The sequence below is a fragment of the Antedon bifida genome, chromosome 1 (assembly GCF_963402885.1).
Source record: "Antedon bifida chromosome 1, ecAntBifi1.1, whole genome shotgun sequence".
NCBI lineage: Eukaryota > Metazoa > Echinodermata > Crinoidea > Comatulida > Antedonidae > Antedon > Antedon bifida.
This window is the reverse complement of record NC_136226.1, coordinates 21,737,118-21,759,766: the sequence shown is the minus strand read 5'-3', so window position 1 is coordinate 21,759,766 and position 22,649 is coordinate 21,737,118. Positions and strand designations below refer to the sequence as shown.

Genomic DNA, 22,649 nt, shown 5'->3' with positions numbered 1-22,649 from the left:
AGTGATAGATAGCTTAGATTTCAGTACAGTATATTGAAATTGAATGGGAAGAAGAGGAGCTGCGATGCTTACCTACTAGTATAATGACACATCAGTAAATCGGAGACTGTTACATAAAAAGGACGGTTGCAGAAATACAATAATGTACAGAGCTTGTGTGAATGAAATAGCCACCTGATTATTATGGGATGTGCAAGATTATTGAAGGTGATCAAGTCAATATCTAGGGATGATTGTGGTAGTAAGTAAGAGGACTTGCAAGATATTTATTCGTTTATTGTTACCGGTTATTTATTTATTAGATATTATTGGATGGTTAAATGTGAAACTTTATTGGAATGCTCGCTTGAGCGCGAGATATAAATGTTGAAAACAAAAAGAAAAAAAAATTAAAATAACCATAGAAGCTCTTCACATATTTTACAATTATTTTTATGTAAGTGTAAATTAAATTGGCAAGGATTCTTTACAAGGCCTACAACTTATTAAATTTGAATGAACTGATGGACAGATTTTTCAATCAAGTCAAGCATAGTATACGTTGAATAATTTGTAAATTTTGTACAGTAAGCTGTTTTATTTTTAAATTCGAACAAAATGATAGGCTAGATTTAACATCGAATTCTTTATTTGTTGCCAATTTTTAACAAAAAGGAAACAATGGTGCCTAAGCCTCGCCGCCACATGTGGGATAACAGGAATAACACAGTACAATTTTCACTGAAATATTATAAAACCAAATAAACCAAATGAAATTCAACATAGATATATATAATATTGAATTCTAACATTTGTTTGAAAACAAATAAGAACATTGTATTAGAGAGAGAGGGAGAGATTATTTACTTAATTTTAGTTTAAAACACAAAAATGATACACACCATCAGTATCTCGCATTGGTCGGCTTCTTTTTCCCTTGGCAGAGGATGGTCTTGGCATTCGGCCACTACCTTCTTTAGACTATAAACATATAAAATTTGCACAACTAATTGTTTATTATTTAATTACAGGATGTACTATTTATAAATAAAATTTAAAAATAAACCAGGCAAAGAATCAAATAACAATAATAAATCAAATTGTAAAAGCTGTACCAATTGTAAAAATATTTACGATTCGACATAATACAAAATACAAGTAACAATAGAAAATGTGAAATTAAATGTTTTGTATTATAAATACAATATTTTTCTCAAAAGTATTATTCCATATTAGTGTTTTGATTAAAAATCACACAGCAAAAAAGTATTATACCGTAATTATTTGAATAAACGCGAGACATTTTTGAGAGGCGTTTATTTGTTAATATATAAATACCCTCTACATATGAAAATATAACACAAATTAATTTCAAGAAGTGATAAAATATAGTAAAAATTGTAAATCATGTCACTCAATGAATTCTCCTACAAATAGAAATGCCTTATGAATTGTGTGACTCCTTTGATTAACTAATTCTAATATAACGGCAAAAACTACAACCTAAAAAGTATAATATATGTACAGACTCGTACGAAAAAAGAACAGCTTTGATTGCTGCATTCTATTTTTTATGAATAAGTTTTTAATCTATTATTAAAATTTAATTAATTACCGAGATATGAGAATTTTGGCTGCCAAAAATTTTCCCCTAACGATGTATTTTATAAGGTTTTATTTTAGTAGGCCTTTCTGGAGTTTAACTGTAAGTAAATTGTTTGAAATAATAAAAACTCTGAAAACTAAGTTGGATTAGTTTTCTTTCAAAACTTTCAAATATTTCATTACCTCATCATCTTCAATTTGGGCCTCATTATGTTCTTCCTTTTTCTCACGCACTGGTTCATCTTTTTTTCTGGACTGAAAATAATATAAAATATCCAATATAATCCATTCTGTCTTTTAAAGTAGTTTTTTTTTTATAGACAATCAATTTCAAATTAAATAATGAAAAGCAATGCAGGCCTTTTAAAATGTTGGGTTGCCCTTCGGACCAATGTCTGAGGTTTAGTTGCCCTGACAATATTTTAGCTTGCCCACATTTTTTTCATTTAATTTTTGATTAATTTCTAGATTTTGAACATTAATAATTGGAGTTTTAATTACTTACAGTAGCCATGATAATTATAGGGATACATTATTATGATTTACAATTGCATATTTCAAACTTTTGTATAAACATTGCACACAAACTCAATATTTGTGACAGCAGTAAATTGTAAATTAAGCACCAGACCTTCATTTAAAGAAATAAGAAAGCACTATAAAATAGATGGAGTGGCTAAAAGTATTATTATTCTCGTTTATAAACACCAACTTGATTAGGTCAGTAATGTACAGTAGGCCTAATGGTGGCAGTATATATTATTTATTAAAAAATTTATTTAAAAAAGTACCTGTACATACATGCTTGCGATCAACGAAAATGCATTGTGCATTAAGCAATGTTGGGCCCGGTTGCATTCTGGATGGATTTCAAATTATTTTGTTTGTACCTACTAATAGTCTGGTAGCAGGAGGGGGAGGGGAAACAACCCGAAAGGGGAAAAATTGCCATCCAACTTTTCTAGACCAGAATTTTTCGTAGATTACAAATATGGTAATCGATCAAGATAGGAAGCATTTTTCGAGATAAAATGGTTTATAAAGTTTAAAATTGACCAATTATTATATATATATTATATGTATTATCTATAACCAATTTATTGCTTATCCGCACTTGGTGGATAACCCCTTGTTATTGTCAGGATATATTTTTTTTTTCCTTTCCCGAATTTTGTTCGTCGTGTATCTCTAATTCTTGTTGACATAAGATTGTGTAACTTTGTCAGAAGATTGACCTCTAACTGTAGATGTGCAAGAAACTTTGTTATATGACAGAGTCGCGTAAGTTATGCGCAGTTTTATGGTTGATCATAAAGTGTGAAAAAAAATTCATTTTTCAATGAAACTTTACAAAAGTGTATTTCATAATATAGAGCAATGTTTGACATGACAAAAATAGCATGCTACGCAAAAAACTACGCGTATTTAAAATTTCAAAATGTGCAAAATTAATTTCAAATCAATTTTGTGTACATTTCAGGTCATTTTAAAGCACTTCAAAATGTTATAATTTTTCTCTTTTGTGGGGGCAACCCACTTTTATTGCAATGAAAAACAATACGGTAAAGGTTATATATGTCTATCTATCAATGAATATTTAAGTGATATTACACAGACTGAGGTTAAAAGATTATATAAAATATTTTGATATTGTGTTGAAATCTAGATAAAACAAATATGTATACAGAGAAAATTTATATTACAGTAGGTATCCCAATGAAGCGGATTTTCGTTACCGCGATTTTAACACGTTCGTGAAATTTCAAAAAGTGACGTGTCTTTGAAGTTAAAAATATACTATTTCTTATGTCCCCATGTGAATAAAAATTATATGTCTGGAAAGATCTTGTTTAAGGGATTATTTTTATATATTTTTAATCTATGTTTATTAAATATTTTAATAGAAAAAAAAATGGTTAAAAATGAGGTACAAAAGCCGGCAAAACGAAATCCGCACGCTAAAAATAACTTTGGAAAACACCTACCCATTTTCAAAACACGATCGCACAAGGTCCATAATAGGTGGTGGAGTAATTTTTGTTGCATGTTATCAGGCTTTAAATACTCTTTATTTTGATACGTAAATCGGTTAATATTATTATGTACATCCGCCTCAAATGTCAATTTTAACGATAAAAATGAATTTTTGAGTCTTTCTCATTATCAAAATCTGGCTAATTTGGTATTGATTTGAAGCTAATTTATATTTCTGTTTGATAAACCACATCGTTTTATTTGACCTTGCGTGGACCTCGTGCGAAGAGGCCAATAAGACCAACCACTGAAAAAAATAATCCCTACCATAAATATCAGTTCTCCGCTTATTACTAAATTACCGTCACCCAGGCAATGTGCATGGTATGCATGTATTAGCATGTTAATTAATGATTGGATAACCCCCGCAGTCGACTGTTCCATTTTCTGAACTAGTCTTCACCGCACACGAGGCATGTCGAAAAATGTCGCCTCTCATTGAATATTTGCTTCGAAACGTCAATTTTACCGATTTATTAAATTATTTAATAAGTGGAATATTTATCAATCTACTATATAAAGCAAGTACGTTAGGAAGAAATGTACCGAAGAAATTTAAGAAGCTTTGAATTTGCTATGCAGCGGCCGTAACCCATTCTATGTAGACGGCCGAAACGCGCTTTGGTCAGGGTTGCCGTTGTACGTATACACTGTTTCTTGGCCTAAATTTTATTCCGTATATTTCAATTTAAAGTGCAACTTTCGGTTAGAATTATCGAAAGGGAAATAAAATTAAACATGTTAACATTATACTATTGAGGTAATTACTTTGTTAAATTTAAAATTCGTCTGTTTCTTCCCGATTTTCTTAGGCAGAATTTAGCGTTAGGCTTTTTTTTTTAGGCCTATATATATATATAACTTAACTTGTAGGCGCGGCCGAGTCTACGTCCGGTCCGGCGGACGCAATGGAATCGAACACATAATAAGCACGGGCTTAATTCTTATTTTTGGTGGTTCGAAAATCAATTAAAATAATATATGATTATAATTATAAATTTAAATACTAGAATTATAAAAAAATGTTTACTTACGAAAAATAATATTTAATGAAAAGAAACAATACCCTTACAGTTTTTTAACACAATATATATTTCTTTCACATTTTAACATTTTTTAACAATATTTTATGTTGTATTTCAGAAATACCTATCTGTCAATATAAATAACCTTACTAAAATACATATTACATTTTATGCAATGCAAAAAAAAAAGAAGTTAATTCACAAACTGGTTCAAAAGTTACGAATCATTTAAAGACGGGAACTTTTTGGGCATTTTTGAGACATTGGGAAAAACACGCGCAAATAGCCCTAGGACGAATTTTGGAGGGTGATATCTAAAAAAAAAAGTTATAACCCTTCAAAAATGGTTCCAAATATAATTGTTTTTGGGCACTTTAACGGACCATAACTTTTGAATGGATAATCTGATTTCAATCATTTAAATTGCAAAAGTTTTTGTTCAGTAAGTTCCTTGTGATTAACTGAAAGAAAAAGTACCATCATTAATTTGAATTTTTACATTGGGATACCTAATTACAGAGCTAAAACAATATAAAGATTGATATCCCACACCCCCCTTACTTTTTTCCACCGGACCATAATATTAATAAAATTAAAAAAACCCAGAGTACACCTCCACCTATATTCAATTATTATGTCATGTATAAAGAAAAAGGCCCGATCATGCAAGACATGGGAAAGGAATAGTTTAGAGAGTGTTACGTTTCATGTCATGTGATACAAAATCCAAGAACACGATTTTATTGACAGCAGCAAACTTTACGCGTGCGCTGATAAAGTTTATTGACTGCCAGTCGTATTTGAGTTTAAAAAAACATGTGAGGTTACAAATAGAGTACAGAGACTAAAAAATCTTGATCTGTATTATTACGATCTTCTGTCGGTAGTCCTTTTAATCTAGCGATCAACTGAACGCTCTGATACTATTAGAATGAAGTATAACTTGCTACGTTACATCGTGGGGAATTTTGACTTATAATCGCTGTGAAGTAGGTAAATGCGCACGAAGGAAAAGATTCCGATTAAAATATATTGTATATTTTTTAGTAATTTACAACTAGATCCTCTGCAAGTCAAAATTACCACGTTAATTGTCACACCTTGTTACTTCACAGAGAACATTGTAGGGTTGTTTATTACGGTTAAAACTCCCTACGAATTTCAGAACGTAGCTCATTGAAAGTTGTTTATTGAGGTTATGAAGCCAAACAACGTAACCTACGAAGCCTTCGTTATCTATGAAGTCAGCTCGTAGGAAAAGTTGCAGTATTTTCTTTCTGATAAAAAAAGTTGTAATCCTTAAAGTGGATATGTGGCCTTAACCAAATAACTACTTTTGGGCACAAATAAATTTCAGCATGTCTGTATCGTGGGTTCCATGACTAGGTTGGCAAAAAATAATTGTACAAATAAAACAACCAACCAGACCTTTCGTTTTTCTCTTTCTCTGTCCTTTTCTGAATCCTTATCTTTATTTTCTTCATCTTTTATTTTTTCCTTTCCTCTATCTTTTTTTTCCTGTTCTTTGTGGTTTCCACCTCTTTCTCTTGATCTTTTTCTTTCTTTACTTGCACTTCTTTGTTTGTTAGCCTTTCTTTCTATGTTCTCTTTTCCAGAGCCACCTCGTTTCTCAGAGTTGTCGTTTTGATCCTAAAATAAAAATAAGCTTAATCAAATTATTAAGAGTAAAATTTCAATCAAAGGACATGGAATGAAATATAATTTCAAACTTGTCAATTTAAAATGAAGATTCTCAATAGCAACAACTTTTTATAAATTGAAGTATGATTATTATATTTTAGAATAAATCATCTCACATTGATCACATTATTGTTGGTGCACTACTCTTACTTATCATTTTGTCAAGAAAGAGTTTGAACAACATACAGTAAAACGTGTATTTCAAGAACGCTCAGTTCAAAAGGGAAGAGTAGAAAATATTTGCTTTTTGACTTGATATGGTCATGTAAACTAGAGTACACATACTATTACTATACTTCATAGCCACACATACCGATAATGTAGGTAACCACGGCGTTCAGAGCGCTATACTTTATGCATGCATGACTGCCAACGATCTAAACAAATATATACGCACCTGTCTTGTGGTGTCCCTTTTTTCAATTTATGACTAGCCCTTGGTATCATGGCGTACTTAACATTTTATATTTTTTATTTATTGTCATTTTAAATCAAGTCAAGTGAAAAAAATACTGTAGTTAAGCTAAAATGTAGTTCTATTAGTAAACTTTTAAATTGTTATTGGCCTCATATTTACAGAAGCTAACACATTGTAATAAAACAAGGCCATATACATGGCTGCAGTCGCATGCACAAATTTGAGTTAGTGTTTACAGACCGACATAGTGAGCTATAGAATCATGTTGCACGCGACTAAAAATGACAATTAACATTTTTCAAGGAATTAGGCTTGAAACTGAAGCATAATAAAAATTGCGACAGTGAATTGATTCATATTGCATACTTTATTGTCTTTTAAACTTTTGTCTGCACTTGGTTTTCCCTCTTTCTCCTCTTTCTTTGGTAATTTACTTGACTTTAGTGTTTCACCATTTAATACTTTCTTCACAGCTTCACTGCTATCTAACTGTATATAAAAAAAAAACATTCCAAGTTAGTAAACTATCTGAAAACAAAGCAAGAACAAAATTATTCTTCCTCTGTGGATACCCCATTACAACGCGGTAGCTGCGTTATGAAGGTGGTTTGTAATCATGCTCAATGAAGCCTATAAAGACTAACGCATTTTCATATTTGGCTTTATGGTACTGGTAGAAGCATTCCTGGATAGAGATGTGGGTTGCCAGTGCAACCAGAACAAAGTTTGTTCTTTTGCGAGCGACAGGAGTGCTACAAACCACGCAATTTCTGTCATTCTTCTCATACTTCACAAGGTGCCTATTCCCTTGAAATCTCTCAAGTGTACTGGGTCTCCCTGGTCTTGGCCTGGATACATCTGCATTGGGGGAAGGTTCTCAACAGCTGCCTTCTCAATTTGAATCAAGAGATTGTTCTTGAACTTCTTCAAACTCAACTTGGGAGTGTCATCTGCACGTGTCAGACAATACAAGATGTAAGCATTAGACTGGCAAATCTCCAAGAGCCATAGGAAGATGCGTTTCCACCACTTGACCGTTTTGCGATTGAACTGTCCATAGTATGATACAGCTTGATCCATGCGATCACATCCATTCATTGACATGTTATAGTCCTATATGACTTCCGGGATGTCAAATGGATCACCCTGTAATCTTCTCGTTATGCGTTTGGTTTTGACCGAGGCTTGTGCTGACACAACAACAACTGGCTTCTTCTCCTTCTTTGCCTTCCGTTTCTTATCTTTCCACATTACACTTAGTATTTTATCATCGTCACTCCTGTACCACCGAGTCTTTCAATGGGTCAGTTTCAGTGTTTTCAGTTCCAGTGGAAAACCTTTCCGATTGAGAGCTAGCGTGCCAGTGTAGCGAGTCTTGTTTTCAATTAGATAACTAATCAGTTTCTCTGTTGTGTAGTATCTGTCAGCAAAAACATGATGACCTTTACCGAGAGGCCTCAGCAAATACTCAAACACTTTCTCTGCTTGACCAGAGTCCCTGTCTAGATCTGGATTGTACGACGTGTCCCTTCCAAAGTACACAAGAAGGTTGTACACATACCCAGTAATACTGTCACAGAGTCCAAAGGTCTTGATGCGATACCTGGGCTTTGAAGCATTGTACTGCTTGTATTTCCAATTTCCTTTCCACCTAATCACCATCTCATCCAATGATAGATTCTGTAATGGGTAGAATGCCTCCTGAAACTTGAAAAAGGGTTTAATTTTGTCCTTCGACTGTGCATCAATATCAGATGCATGAAGCATTGTGTGGTAGATTGCTTCAAATCTCCCTTTTGGAAACATCTTATGATACCATGGGTTATACTGGGGTCCAATTATCCTTGATTGATGGTTTTTTATTGAGACCCATGGCAATAAGTACGGCCAGGAATTTCAAAAGTTCATGACATATAGTACCTCCTATACTACCATTGATAACAAAGTAATCAATAATCAATTATTACCTTCTCAATAATACATTTTGCCATCGCTATCAGCATTTCATTGGTCTTGTCAGGCTCATGACCTGCAACAATCTTAGATGTCTTCACTGTAAGTTGTTTGCCACTAACCATACCTGTAATTATTTTTGTATGGAAATAAGTAATGTGATTGTGTCATTGGTCATTCTATGAAATATATTCTAGATTTTTAAATAGGTTCGCATTGTAAGAGTCAATTATCCTACATAGATGCCTTTTGCTTTGTGGTTTTATTGTCCTAATTATGCCAAGCAAAACAAATTTTCATTTTAAAGTGGACAAATACAATTTCTTAAATCTTGAATCTTGATCATTTTATACATCACTAAAAAACAGTATGTCTGCTTTGAAACTGCAATCTGGCTTTTTCAATATCGGTTATATAGTCCAGTCAAAAATCACTTTCCTTCACCGGGGTATCTTGTACCTTAATGAAACTTAAACTGTAAGGTTCAGTTTGTAAAGATCATTTCTTGTTGTTGCATCGTTCAAAATTTGGGATTTAACAATAAAATTAGACTTTATACCCTATTTTTAACCACCATGCATGAATAAAATTATGAGACGTCACAAGCACCCATTGAAAAATACATTGACAAAGCTATAAAACCTACAGTATGCTAATTAACTGTTTATACAATAATTTAAGTATAGTTTACAATACATTAACAGACCTTGATTTATAAATTTAAGAGGAGAGCTCTTAAAGCCTTTTAAAATGATTACGACATGTGTAAAGAAAAGGCCCGACCAGAATTTGGAGGGGAAAAACATGTGAGCAGTTTAAAGAGAGTATTATGTTTCATGTCATGTGACACATAATCCAGGTACACGATCTTAATTACTGTTTTATCGTCGTCAGACGGCAGCCACCCTCTTGTACCGAGTAAAAAAAAACATGTGAGATGTTGCGGTAAAGCAGAGAGTATCGCGTTTCATGCCATGTGACCAAAAAAACTAGGTCTGTATTAATTATGGTCTTCTGTCGGCAGTCTTTTTGAGCGACCGATTGAACGATTTTTTTCTGGGCATCGTTTCTGGATGGGCTGGACGTTCGCTATATTATGTTTATTATTAGTTGGCCTGTTCGTTGAGGTTCACCTGTGTTGGATCGTGTCTCTATGTTTACATCGTGGGAAATTTATATTTATATTCGCCGTTATTGAGTAGGTAAACACGCACAAAGGAAACGATTACGATTAAAAAATATTATATATTTGTTAGTAATTTACAACTTGGTCCTCCGCCAGTTAAATTTAACACATTAATTTCACACCTTCTTACTTCACTAAGAACATCGTAGGGTTGTTTATTTAGGTTACGAACTCCCTACGAAGTTCAGAACGTAGCTCAAAGTCGTTTACCCGCCATATTGACACATTCACAAGGAGATCAAGAAGTGAGGATAAGTGCGTTGTTTGTGTGAGTATGATCGAAGGTAAAAAACAAGCGCGCACAATATAACAAGTAAATCGAGTGCACAACTTAACATCAAAGATCGTAGGCGCACCTAGCCTATCGGGGGTAGCCATAACAAAGATCGTTTGCGCGACTATAGACTGTGTGTTGTATTCGGGGTTAATATTCTTATTATTATATATATTTTTATGACGCACTGTAACAGGTTGGGGAGCGCTATTTTAGGCGCTCCTTTGATCGTTTTCAGGATTGCCAACGCCAAATAAAACCTAAAATATTTACAGATATGTAAAATGTCTAAATAAAAAATTCCCTCAGCCCTGTGCTGCATGCCGTGCACCATTTCATATGATTTCATATGAACGGGGTAAGTACAATACTGTATTCTTGCTCATGTTTCTACCTCATGCACACCGCTCCTGCCAAACACCAAACATACATTGAGCACCCTTTTTTTGACAAAAAATTTTATCCAGGCTAGCTGTGCATGCTGATAGAGCCGATGACACATGACCAGAGGTCCCAAATTAAAAAAACGAAATTTCGGGCAAACAATAGAGGGCGTGCTATAATAATTTAAAATTATATAGAAGGCCTTTTATGTTTTTTCTAAACAAAAAAGGCCTTCTATATAATTTTAAATTATTATAGCACGCCCTCTATTGTTTGCCCGAAATTTCGTTTTTTTAATTTGGGACCTCTGGTCATGTGTGTCATAATTTCAGTCACGCTTCGTCGCATTCGCGATAAACAATTTACGACATGAGGTGGTTAAAAATTTCACATTTTGAACGAAGCAACATCAAGAAATGACATTTTTACATTATATTTTGAGCCTACTGTGTAAATTTCATTAAGGTACAAGCTTATGCCCCGGTGGGGGTGATTTTTGTCTAACTATTATTGACAAATCAATACAAAAATAAACAAACTTGTTTATTTTCAATTACTTACTTATGACATCTATGGCTTTCTGCAAAAATGCTACCTTACTGTCTTTATCCTAAAAATAGAAATTGAAAATAGATTAAAAGCTACAGGCATTTCAGATACAATTTGTTAAATGTAAACAAATTAAAAATGTGTAACGGAAATTATAATTAATAAGTTAGATTAAAGATGTATTGTCCCTTGAAACAAAAAAATGAAGGTCAAAATATTCCAAATTTAAATTGGCCATATCAAAGTGATATTAAATTTATTCACTTTAAGTCGAAAATTCGAGTAAAAAACAAAAAGTTTACGTAATTAACAGGTAAATTAATTTGATTACATGTCGTCTGGAAAATCGTCATGAGCGAAAGTAAACAAAGATTTCAAACCATGAGTATGCATTATGCATGATGTTAATTAGGATTGTTTACAACTCATCACGGTTGAGAAGGTGTTTTCACACAGATCACTAGTAAGTTTTATTATTATGCATACAGAGTAGCCAAACAAGCGCATTGCATTATGAGATATGTTTTGATCAAAAACTTTGACTTTGAAGTCAAAGTTATTTTTTGAACAAAAAAACGTCTGTATTTTAGTTAAATGAATTTTTTTCGCAATCTTTTTTAAAATTTTATTTTGAATTAGTCAAAGGGACAATACATCTTTAAAAAACCATGAATTTCTCTTAAAATTGTCAAATATCACAACTCTACAGCATTTACAATTTATTGGTTAATTCCAACTAATTAAATAAAGAGAAATTGTGAGTTTTTAAATATCGTTTATTTGCTACATCAAACTATTACAACAACAGACATTTCATAATGAAAAAATAATAACGAGAATTAAAAAAATAAATTTCATAGGGTCTGTTTCTGCTGAAAAAATACCATAAACCATACCAACCATACCATAAAGTACCACAAACCACAGAATTCACCGCGTTGCAACTGAAAATTTTCTCCGACGTTAAACTGCGTCATCCATACCCACAACGCAGTTCAAGTTATGGAAGGCCGATGAGAGTTGGTTTGTTTACATCCTATCGCTGCCTAAAACTTTCACATGTAGGTGAATTGAACGATTTGTGATTTGAATACATTCGTGAAATTTCAAAAATGTATGTGTCTTTGAAGTTAAAAATATACTATTTCTTATGTACCCATGTGAATAAAAATTATCTCGTTTATTAAAGATGTATTGTTGGAGTATCATAATAGTTATTAACTTTCACCACAAATTAGTAAAAAAAAAATAATTTCAAAATGCAATGCAAAACATATCTCATAATGCAACGCGCTTGTTTGGCTACTCTGTATACATAATCATAAAACTTCCTCGCGATCGGTGTGAAAACACCTTCTTAACCGTGACGAGTTGTAAACAATCCCAATTAGCATCATGCAGGGATGTCACCAGCATGTCATGAGTGGTCCGGCTACTCCGCCAAACCCACGCATTTCATAATAAGGTCGGAAAAAATGCATTACAATGTTTTTTGTGAGGTAACAAGGTGTGCACAATTAAATTAATGAGTCAATTTTGACTGACGGAGGAAATTACTTGGAAGCATTTATTAATAAATATTATTATCGTAATCGTTTTTTTGTGATATTTTTTTTATCTACTCAACGGCGAATATATAAATAAATAGAAATTTCTCACGGTAGTATAGGCTTAGGCCAACTTCTAAAAATAAAACGTCCAGTCGATCCAGAAACGATGCCGACAACAAAAGATCGTTAACATTCTAAATATAGTATTGGAACGTCGATCGCGAGCACAGACCTAGATTTTTGTTGTGGCTCATACATATGCAGGACTAGAAACGCGACGAAGATCGTGTACCTAGATTTTGTGTCACGTGACATGAAACGCGATACTCTCTACTAGTCTAAATTAACTGTTCCCACCACCACCACACGTAGCACATGTTTTTTTTCACTCAAAATTATGGTCGGGGTTAGCTACAGAATACTACTAGGGCAATTTTCATTACACAGTGACTAGTCGTACTAATTGAATAGGCCTAGGCCTATGTTAAATCTTAACATGGAATATTTTGATTTTGCATATATTTTGTTTATGTTTACGTCGGCATATTTATAATTCGCTAAGCCAAGGTAGGATTAAATAATTAGCGCAAGCCTAGGCCGCCGAAACTAGACTCCACTCCGATGTCGATTCGGCGCACGTATCGGCTAACCACCAAAATGTGTCGTCTCCTACTAGGCCTAGCCTTAGGTAGGATTTTTAGGCGGCGCCTATTTTAACTAGTGAACAGTACATTGTTAATTTTCATTGTCCATGCGTTTTCTAAAGGCGATGACAATGTTGTTTATTAACCCTACGAACCACCCTACGATCGAAGCGTTGATAATTATAATAACAATACATCGTATCGTAGTAGTAAGTTACGAACAATAGGCTACAATCGGGGCTACGATCTACATGCGTAAATATAGTGGTGGTCGGCGTCATGAAAATGGTGGTAATAATAAGCACAGGCTTAATTCTTATTTTTGGCGGTTCGAAAATCAATTAAAATAATATATGACTATAATTATAAATTTCAATACAAGAATTATAAAAAAAATGTATACAGAGAACACAAAAATTCAAGAATTGTATAATCTCTAAGTCTGTAAATAAGTCCAAATGCATACAGTAAGATCCCTCTAAGAACAAATTACTATATTTAGTGTATACAAAATATTTTATCAAAGTATATTTCAAACCAATGAGACTATGTATTTAAAGTAATACTTTTATAAAAAAAAAACTATACATTTATTTATTTTTAAAAAGTTTTCTTCAAAAAATACAAATTGCACAAATCAAATCTTTTAATTAAAATTATCTCAGATCATTTTAATAAGAAACGGGTACAAACTTTAACATTCTGTGAGTCCATCTCTGTTGGAGTATAGAGTCCTTTCATAAATCCTGTAGTTCTAATAACCTAAAAAATAATGAAATTTAAAAACTTTAGTCTATTGAAAATACAAATTGAATAAGGGAAAAATGAAAAAAATACACATGAATTCATACAGTATGTTGGTTTAAAAAATGTTTTTATCTTAAATAAACCAAAATGTTTAGAGATTTGTTAAAATTTGAAAGAGTTGGAACGTCTGAACACACCTACTTTTAATGAGACGCCAATGCCTAAATCATTCAAAGAGGTAGAACTTCAATTTGGGATGTGGAGTACTGGACAGAACTATTATATTGTAGTTTTTTTTATTTTTTATTTTATTTATTCAACTTCTCACTAACTCTGTTAGTGAAGGATCTGGACCAACAGGTGGTAAACACCTCTATAAAACGGTCCAGTCCCAATTGCACAGTGGGTGTGTGTGACAGTGGCTGTGTTTGTGTGGACTAGTTGTACGTGATCATTCAACAACAGCCGTGTACAGTAGTTAGGCGTCGACAAATTATTCCAAACCACAGAGACGCTTCAGTAAAATAGATGCGTCTCATTGACCTTCTTCCTAATTACCGAACCTCATGAATATTAATGAGATACACGCCCACTAACGCAGAACAGTCTACTGTAGCACCGCCTGGACGGAAGTGCATCGTTTAGACGCATGCATACCGATTCAGAAGTCTTCTATTTTTGGAATATACATATAAATACCATATTTCTTTTTGTTCCGTTATATTTTACCCTACATAAGCACTATTTCAATCAAATAACATTTTGGTCAGACTCGTCAAATTGATAGGCTGCATATTGTTATACTTTCTCTCCGATTAGACATTTTCATACACACGCATACGCGAACTTTAAGAAATTTTGAGAAAAATAATATAATATTATTCTATTCATTTACTGCAGACCGGAACAAAAAAAAAACAGGCCGCTTGTCAGTGTGCTGTGAAAGAGTAATTTTTGTTGCATGTTATCATGCTTTAAATACTCTTTATTTTGTTATGTAAATCAGTTAATATTATTATTATATAAATTGAATTTTTGAGTCTTTCTCATAATCAAATTCTGGCTAATTTATATTTCTGTTTGATAAACCACATTGTTTTATTTGACTTTGCGTGGTGGACCTCGTGCGAAGAAAAAAATAATCCCTACCATAAATATCAGTGTATACCATTTTCCTTATTCAGTTCTCCGCTTATTACTAAATTACCGTGGCCCAGGCAATGCGCATGGTATGCATGTATTAGCGCGTTAATTAATGATTGGATACCACCACAGTGGACTGTTCCATTTTTGGAACTAGTCTTCTCCGCACACGAGGCATGTTGAAAAATGTCGCCTCTCATGGAATATTTGCATCGAAAAAATGAATTTTACCAATTTATTAAATTATTTAATAAGTGGAATATTTATCAATCTACTATATAATCAATCTATATATACTATATTTACCAATATTCTATCAATACCTGATGATGACCTATGGTCGAAAGTACTCGTATAATAAATATTTTATTTTGAGGCAGAAACAAGAAATTTGTCTGTTTTATTTTTATACTATATAAAGCAAGTACGTTAGGAAGAAATGTACCAAAGAAATTTAAGAAGCTTTAAGAGTGCTTGTCACCAAAAATCAGACATATTCGTAATTTAGTGGCAAGGGTCAAAATTTCGAATTGGCTCATATTTTGCACATTGGTAGACCTTGATGTAAGTAAACCTGATGTGTAGTTTGTTTGGTAAAATATCGCTTAGTTTTCGAGAAAATCGAAAAATAACGATTTTCGGCCAATTTTGTTAATTTTTGGTGTATAATTTACATTAAGTTTAACAGCCTCTGGAAGCCAAACGTAGCTACCTAGCGTTTAAATATTTTACACTTATGTTAACTAGCATCTTGACAATAATTAAGTAAAGTTTCAAAAAATTTGATGAAATTCTAAGATTTTTACTAATTAATTACTAATTAGCATATATAAAACTCTTAAAAAGTAGGGTAAAAACAAACACGTTTTTTTTCATGTGCGACAAATTTTTTTTTAATAAAAAAATCATCAATCTAAAGTTTAGATACTAATATTTATGAATCAAGTAAAACAAATTTGGGGAAACTTATTTGCGCTCCGCGCCAGAGCCACAAATTTGTAAGAAATTCAAAGATTTTATCTGTCGGCAAGATCAATCGGATGTACCTATTGTTCTCTATTTACATATTTAAGGTAAATTTTACTATGAGAAACAAACTTTAAAGGTAAACTGAAAGGTCCTGAATAATTTGGATTTACGTTTTAATATAAACACAAACTAAAAATAAATTTTAATTTTTTAATTAAGCAATTACTATCTGAGCTCAACATTATAACTTGCTTAGCTTCATCAAGCCTGTTATGTTTTCCACAAGGTGAATTTATTCTCGCGAATTGAACATTTTTTGCATGCGCAGTTTATTTTTATCAACAACGTGTTCCATTGGGCGTGCGCGTATACGCGAAAATGTTTGATTTGCGCGAATAATTTCGCCTAGTGGAAAACAGGCTTTACAACATAATTTTCTTATCTTCTCATATAGGGAGTTTTCGCACGAGCACGTTAACGCTATTTTCCAAGCTCCGCCCACTTTGTAAACAACTTGATCTGTGCGTGCGCAAGCATTACGAAAAACTTTAGTTACGTGCGTCGAGAACCTTATTTCTGAAAAATAGCGTCAATGAAAAACGTTAACCAAAACATGATTAAACATGCCTGGCTAGGCTTAGTCTCTAAACCCAAGGTATTCCGTGATTTGTTTTAATACTTGTGGCGTATGTTGCGTGCGCTACACATGTGTTGCGTTCTACACTTCCCGTCGAAGCGCGAAATCAAAACGAGCAAGTACGTTAACGCAAATGTTCGCTGAACTCTGTTGTTATGCAAATGAGTAGAATGGTGACAACCGTTAACGTTCATGTGCTCGTGCGAAATTTCCTAATAATTCGTGGCCTAAACAATAAATTATTGTTTTACCATTGTTTCACCCCTTCGCTTTATTAAAAATTTACAGAACGCGACTTAAAATACTAACAATTTAGAGAACAGAATCGTCCCACATATTAAATTGTTATTTTAAAGAATTCTCACAGACACAGTTTTACCTTCGTTGCTACCTTAATCAATCGAGCAACTGCACGTGGAAACCAGCTTTCCCAGCAAATCAATGTATGGCTTCTTGCGCTTTATGGTTATATCTGTGGTATCAAGTTCAAGAGAAGTACACATTTCTTGCAACATTGGCAAAGAGAATCTGGAGAGTTTTTCTTGAGCTTTCAGTTCACAAATATTATGCCTTTCAAACATTATTGGATGCTGCAAGCCTATTGTGTCCAGTACGGTTTGCGACAAAATTTGAATTTCTCTTTCTTTTTCCGTTTTTGAATCGTCTCCATTTTCTTGGACTTCGTCACCATCTTCATTACTATCGTAATCATCATCTTCGTCATCATCATCATCATGAACGGCTGCATCTGTCCTCCTTTTTTTTAGCTAAGCGTGAGAAAAAACTTGCAATCTGCTGTGCTGTTAAAAATTCACTCTTGCTAAATAGATGTGAACCATCGCTGTGCCTGGCCGATCTCATCTCTCGTGAGACATCACATGGATCAGCTTTCTGTCCTGTCTGCTCTCCAACGTCAAAAACATCAATAAGGTAGGTTTTCTGTGGAACAGAAAATCGAGTTTTTTTTGCAGAGGACTTTAACGCCCAGCCCATTTGCAGGCCGGGGCCAATGTCAAACCATGGCAAATCGTTGGTTCTTGTTGGTTCTGGATTTTTAGAAGTACCCTCTTCTAGTTGTGTTGCGTATAATTTCATTGCCCTGTCATATAGTGTTTCATGTTCTAGTGCGTTCTTGTGATTTTCATAATCTAAGTGTTTCTCTAGGGAAGAGTATCTCTGATATGACCTAATGCAACCTTGTTCGCGACAAAAGAACAGTTTGCTGGGGGTGCCAGGACTTTCTTCACTTTCTATTTGTTCGTCGTCATTTATATCAGCTTGTTCTTCATGAGATGTCTTGGCTTGTATTCTTGCTTTTACTGTAATAAATGATACTTGATTTTGATCAGACGTTGTATCCTTGTTATGAATTAAATTGGGTAGTTTCGAGGGCACACATAATTTACTCAAAAGTAGATTTTGTCCTGCACCAATACCATACGCCATCCACATGGACCTGCTTCCATACTCTATGTTGTTGATGTGACTCACGCCTTTCCGTTTCCCTGCTGCACAAATAATACCAGTAGGTAAAGCACAAACTATGACTTTCACTCCAGGAATGCCTCCAAAGGACTCAATTGCTGCCTTCATCTGCTCTGGATTTTCAATATCTTTTCCTGAATTAAGATATTTATTCATGTGATTTTTGATATGGGCTGCCTTGCGGTCGCATGCGCCCTTCCCCCCTTGAGGGTCCGAAAAATCAATACGTCGGATTTTGATCTTCGTTTCTTTCGCTATCTTTGGTAACGAGAGTAATGTTAGGGCAGAGTGGTAGCATCCTGCATTATCTTGACGCAGATACACAGAGTGTATATCGGGTGCAATAGATGGCACCTGCCTCAACACATCGTCGATGATTGCCACAACAGTAGTACTATCCTGACTGCAAGATTTAAAAATATGCACAAACGTAAGCATCTGTACCTCTCTATCTTTATTCTTTTTCGTCAAGACCGTTATGTGCCACGGAAGTCCACGCTTTCCAAACCAGTCTCTTTGGCTTTCGCGGTATTTACGTGGTACAAACTTCATCGCCCAGTCTAAAACAATTAGGGCACAACCAGGATTCAAATCTCCTAAAATATCATGTCGTGCAGCGTCTTGGTTAATGGATCTTAAGATATGCGCCTTCCACGTCTCGATGTCTTGGACTGACCGTGTAATTACGTACTCCATGTCATCTTTTTCTTCAGAAGAGCAGTGCACTTCGTTTAAAGCTTCAAGAATTTCAGACAAAGCTTCTGGAAATATACGACATCTGTCACATCTTGCATTGTGGTCATGATCACAGACAGTCTGGTAATATTTGTCTTCGCAAGAACTAAGAGCATACGCCCTACAATGATCGGCAACTTCAGAATGGTTAGAAATGTGAATCTGCAATAATATATAAAAGGAATTGTATAAAAAATGTAATTAGTCTTGAATGTTTCTTACATGCTTTACTGAGCAACATACAATGCGCTACTTTGCCTTTTTTATTATATTGTTTTTCTATTTATACTGTAGCAGTTATCAAGATATTTAAACAAGATTGTTATTACCTTATAGTCACCTTTTAGGTAGCGCTTGGCATCCTTAAGTTTTTGGTTTGTTTGTTTGGCCCAAGTCAAACCCATTTCATAGCAATCTCCCAGCTTATCAACGATGTTCTCCAGGTCATCGAAGGCTTTTCCACCATTGGCAGAGATATAATCAAGGCCCTGTAAGGATTTGCGTACAGAAGCAGAACAAACACTGAGAACTCTACGCAATGTACTGCGGCTCATAGGTTGAAAATTCTTCTCTTGACAGTAACTCTCGTATTGAAGAATACATTGTTCTGGGATAAGATTACGCACAACATTTGGGATTTTTATAACTCTGTCTGTAGAAAGTTTTAGAGTTTTTTCTCCAAATGGCAAGTCTTGTATAACTTGAGAACTTGTTATAAAGGTAACAAAGTGGTCAATTTTCCCTGGCTGTACGCATACTCTAGTGTTCTTTAGAGGTTGAATTACAGAACCTCTACCATGTAACAATAAATGGTGTTTGGCCACGTTAAAACGGTATCTAGTCAAGTTAGGTATCCATTTCTGCAGTTCCTTGAAGGTAACCTTATCAACCATGATCGATAAAATCTGACGTCTTGTACTCCAGTGGTTAGTATGAAGATAGCATTCTGATAGAGCATCTAATAGAGAAGAATCGGTTCTTTCGTCAGCTTCTGTGGTTTTATCACTTGATAAGCCTTCAAGTAGAGTAGTCGACTGACCAGGTGCGATTTCTTCCAGGCACATAGAGACAACTTGACGAGCCTTGCGCATGTGGAAACGTTTAGTACGGTCTGAAACTTGCTCCAGCGGTGCAGATAAAGGATATCTAATTGGACTGACGTCCCTTGAATTGAGAAATGCATTTAATTTTTCTCTTGGTGTAGATTGAATTGATTCATCTTCTGAGGTAGCTGAAGCAAAAGTTGGATCGCAAAATTGATATAGGCTCATTTGAGTATCCATAACATCACACGCCGGTGTTTGACAAGTTGGAGTGGCTAATGGCATGTAAAACTCATCCTTATTACTTTCCTGAAAATAAGAATAATATTGGTAAAAAATTACTACTGACTTTGATTCAATTATTGACGCACTGATTCGTGATATATATAAAATGATGATGACAATGGCAGGGAATGCAGAAAATATTCCTCCTACCACCAACATACGAAAAAAAATGAACAAAGTAACATGAAACACATTATTTACTTAATCTTTCCGCCAATAAATGCGTATTCATAAATGTCATACTGTACGGTATTTTTTAACTTACAGTTGTTAGTGCGCTCATCTGATCGACGAGACTAGGGTTATTTGTTTCAGTGTTCGAGGTTACAGGTAACAATGACTTCAGCATCTTACGGCAAGTTGAACAGATACCTGATAAAAAGCGTAAAAACATTTACTTACAGGGTTTTGTTTAACAGTTTAAATTACATTAAATATATAAAAATATAAAAATTAAATTATATTTACCTGAACCAACTTGCAGGAAAGTTCCTGTTTTCTTTAATATTAGTTGCGAATCTTCTTTGCTAATACCCCTATCGCACTTGGGTCCCTTTCCTTTGCTTTGGATGTGATTAGAGAGATCAGGCGGCACTCTACATCTGTTGTTATTTCCTCGAGACCAACCTAAGCCAAGTTCCGATCGATGCAAGGGACAAACAGTCCAACTATGTATATCAGCGGGCAAGGTAAACATGGCTGCTCGACTAAGAATTAGGTCTACCTCACTATCGATGCCCGTAAACCTAAACATGTGTCTGTGTGCAGCGATTTCCTTCTGGCATGCTTGTAAAGGTAGGACTTCAGTGCTCTGTTTGCGGTCTTTTCTATCGAATCCACAAGCTCCGCCAACAACCGATTTAAAAGAACATGAAATCTCCATCTTGTTTGAACTTAAAGCCATCAGACAATAAGTATATATAAAAATTATTTTCAACACGTCTTTACATTGTAAGACATAAACTAAAATGGATAACAAATCAGTTCCGTTGTCAACGCCAATGAAGATATCGTTGTCTATATCGAATATATGCAGTAAAGTGTTTTGTCTACTGTGGTTAATGTTTTGAAACATTCTCGCTGAGTAAGTTCGACCAGGTTCGACAAACAGGAAAACGATAACAAGTTAAAACAAATGTGTTTTTCAGTTTTATCCTATAAACTATGAGAGGATGGAATAATTTATAATAATGTGGTTTGACAAAGAATAAGCGAGTGATTTTTAGTTAATTGCTTAATTTTGTATATTGATTAGTAATTGAAATTTTACCAGAAACGTATTTTTAGTTTGTGTTTAAATTGCAACTTAATTCAAAATTATTCCAGGAACTTTCAGTTTATCTTTCAATTTTGTTTCGCGTAATAAAAGTTTAGTTCAAAGCGACTTAGATTGCTAAATAGATAACAATAGGTACATCTGATTGATCTTGCCGACAGATAAAATCTTTGAATTTCTTACAACTTTGTGGCTCTGGCGCGGAGCGCAAAATAGTTTCCCCAAATTTTTTTTACTTGATTCATAAATATTAGTATCTAAACTTTAGATTGATGATTTTTTTATTTTAAAAAAATTTGTCGCACATGAAAAAAAACGCGTTTGTTTTTAACCTACTTTTTAAGAGTTTTATATATGCTAATTAGTAATTAATTAGTAAAAATCTTAAAATTTCATCAAATTTTTTGAAACTTTACTCAATTATTGTCAAGATGCTAGTTAACTTAAGTGTAAAATATTAAAACGCTAGGTTGCTACATTTGGCTTCCAGAGGCTGTTAAACTTAATGTAAATTATACACCAAAAATTAACAAAATTGGCCGAAAATCGTTATTTTTCGATTTTCTCGAAAACTAAGCGATATTTTACCAAACAAACTACACATCAGGTTTACTTACATCAAGGTCTACCAATGTGCAAAATATGAGACAATTCGAAATTTTGACCCTTGCCACCTAATGTTTGATTTTTAGTGACTGGCTCTCTTAAATGCCGTAACCCATAAGCGCGCTTTGGTCAGGGTTGCTGTTGTATGTGTATGCTGTATCTTGGCCTATACTTTATTCCGTATATTTCAATTTATGGCAGAATTTAGCATTAGGCTTTAGGCCTATATAACTTTAAATTATTAATTTAACTAACAATTTTTCTTTTTCTTATTCTTGGCGGTTCGAAAAACAATTAAAATAATATATGATTATAATCATAAATTTAAATACTAGAATTATAAAAAAATGTATACTTATGAACAATAATATTTAATGAAAAGAAACATACTCACACAGTTTTTTAACACAATATTTTTTTT

At 33.7% G+C, this 22,649-nt stretch overlaps 2 protein-coding genes across 5 annotated transcripts in view; one reads left to right on the top strand and one right to left on the bottom strand.

Moving 5' to 3' along the window:
* LOC144845837 (uncharacterized) overlaps positions 1 to 22,649 on the top strand; it is a 339,583-nt gene that overhangs the window by 196,538 nt on the left and 120,396 nt on the right. The gene's annotated exons all lie outside the window — the stretch shown is intronic.
* Positions 1 to 22,649, bottom strand: part of LOC144845636 (TRAF3-interacting protein 1-like) — a 46,694-nt gene that overhangs the window by 20,187 nt on the left and 3,858 nt on the right. For 2 of the 4 annotated variants that reach the window (XM_078703074.1, XM_078703080.1), the window contains exons 2-8: positions 13,996 to 14,064; positions 11,121 to 11,169; positions 8,730 to 8,842; positions 7,129 to 7,251; positions 6,072 to 6,293; positions 1,768 to 1,839; positions 882 to 960 (exon numbers count right to left, since the gene is read on the bottom strand). In XM_078703074.1, the coding sequence (XP_078559200.1) occupies positions 882 to 960; positions 1,768 to 1,839; positions 6,072 to 6,293; positions 7,129 to 7,251; positions 8,730 to 8,842; positions 11,121 to 11,169; positions 13,996 to 14,064 (727 nt within the window). The remainder of the gene's footprint in view (positions 1 to 881; positions 961 to 1,767; positions 1,840 to 6,071; positions 6,294 to 7,128; positions 7,252 to 8,729; positions 8,843 to 11,120; positions 11,170 to 13,995; positions 14,065 to 22,649) is intronic. The other 2 variants (XM_078703084.1, XM_078703087.1) reach the window with 1 other exon arrangement.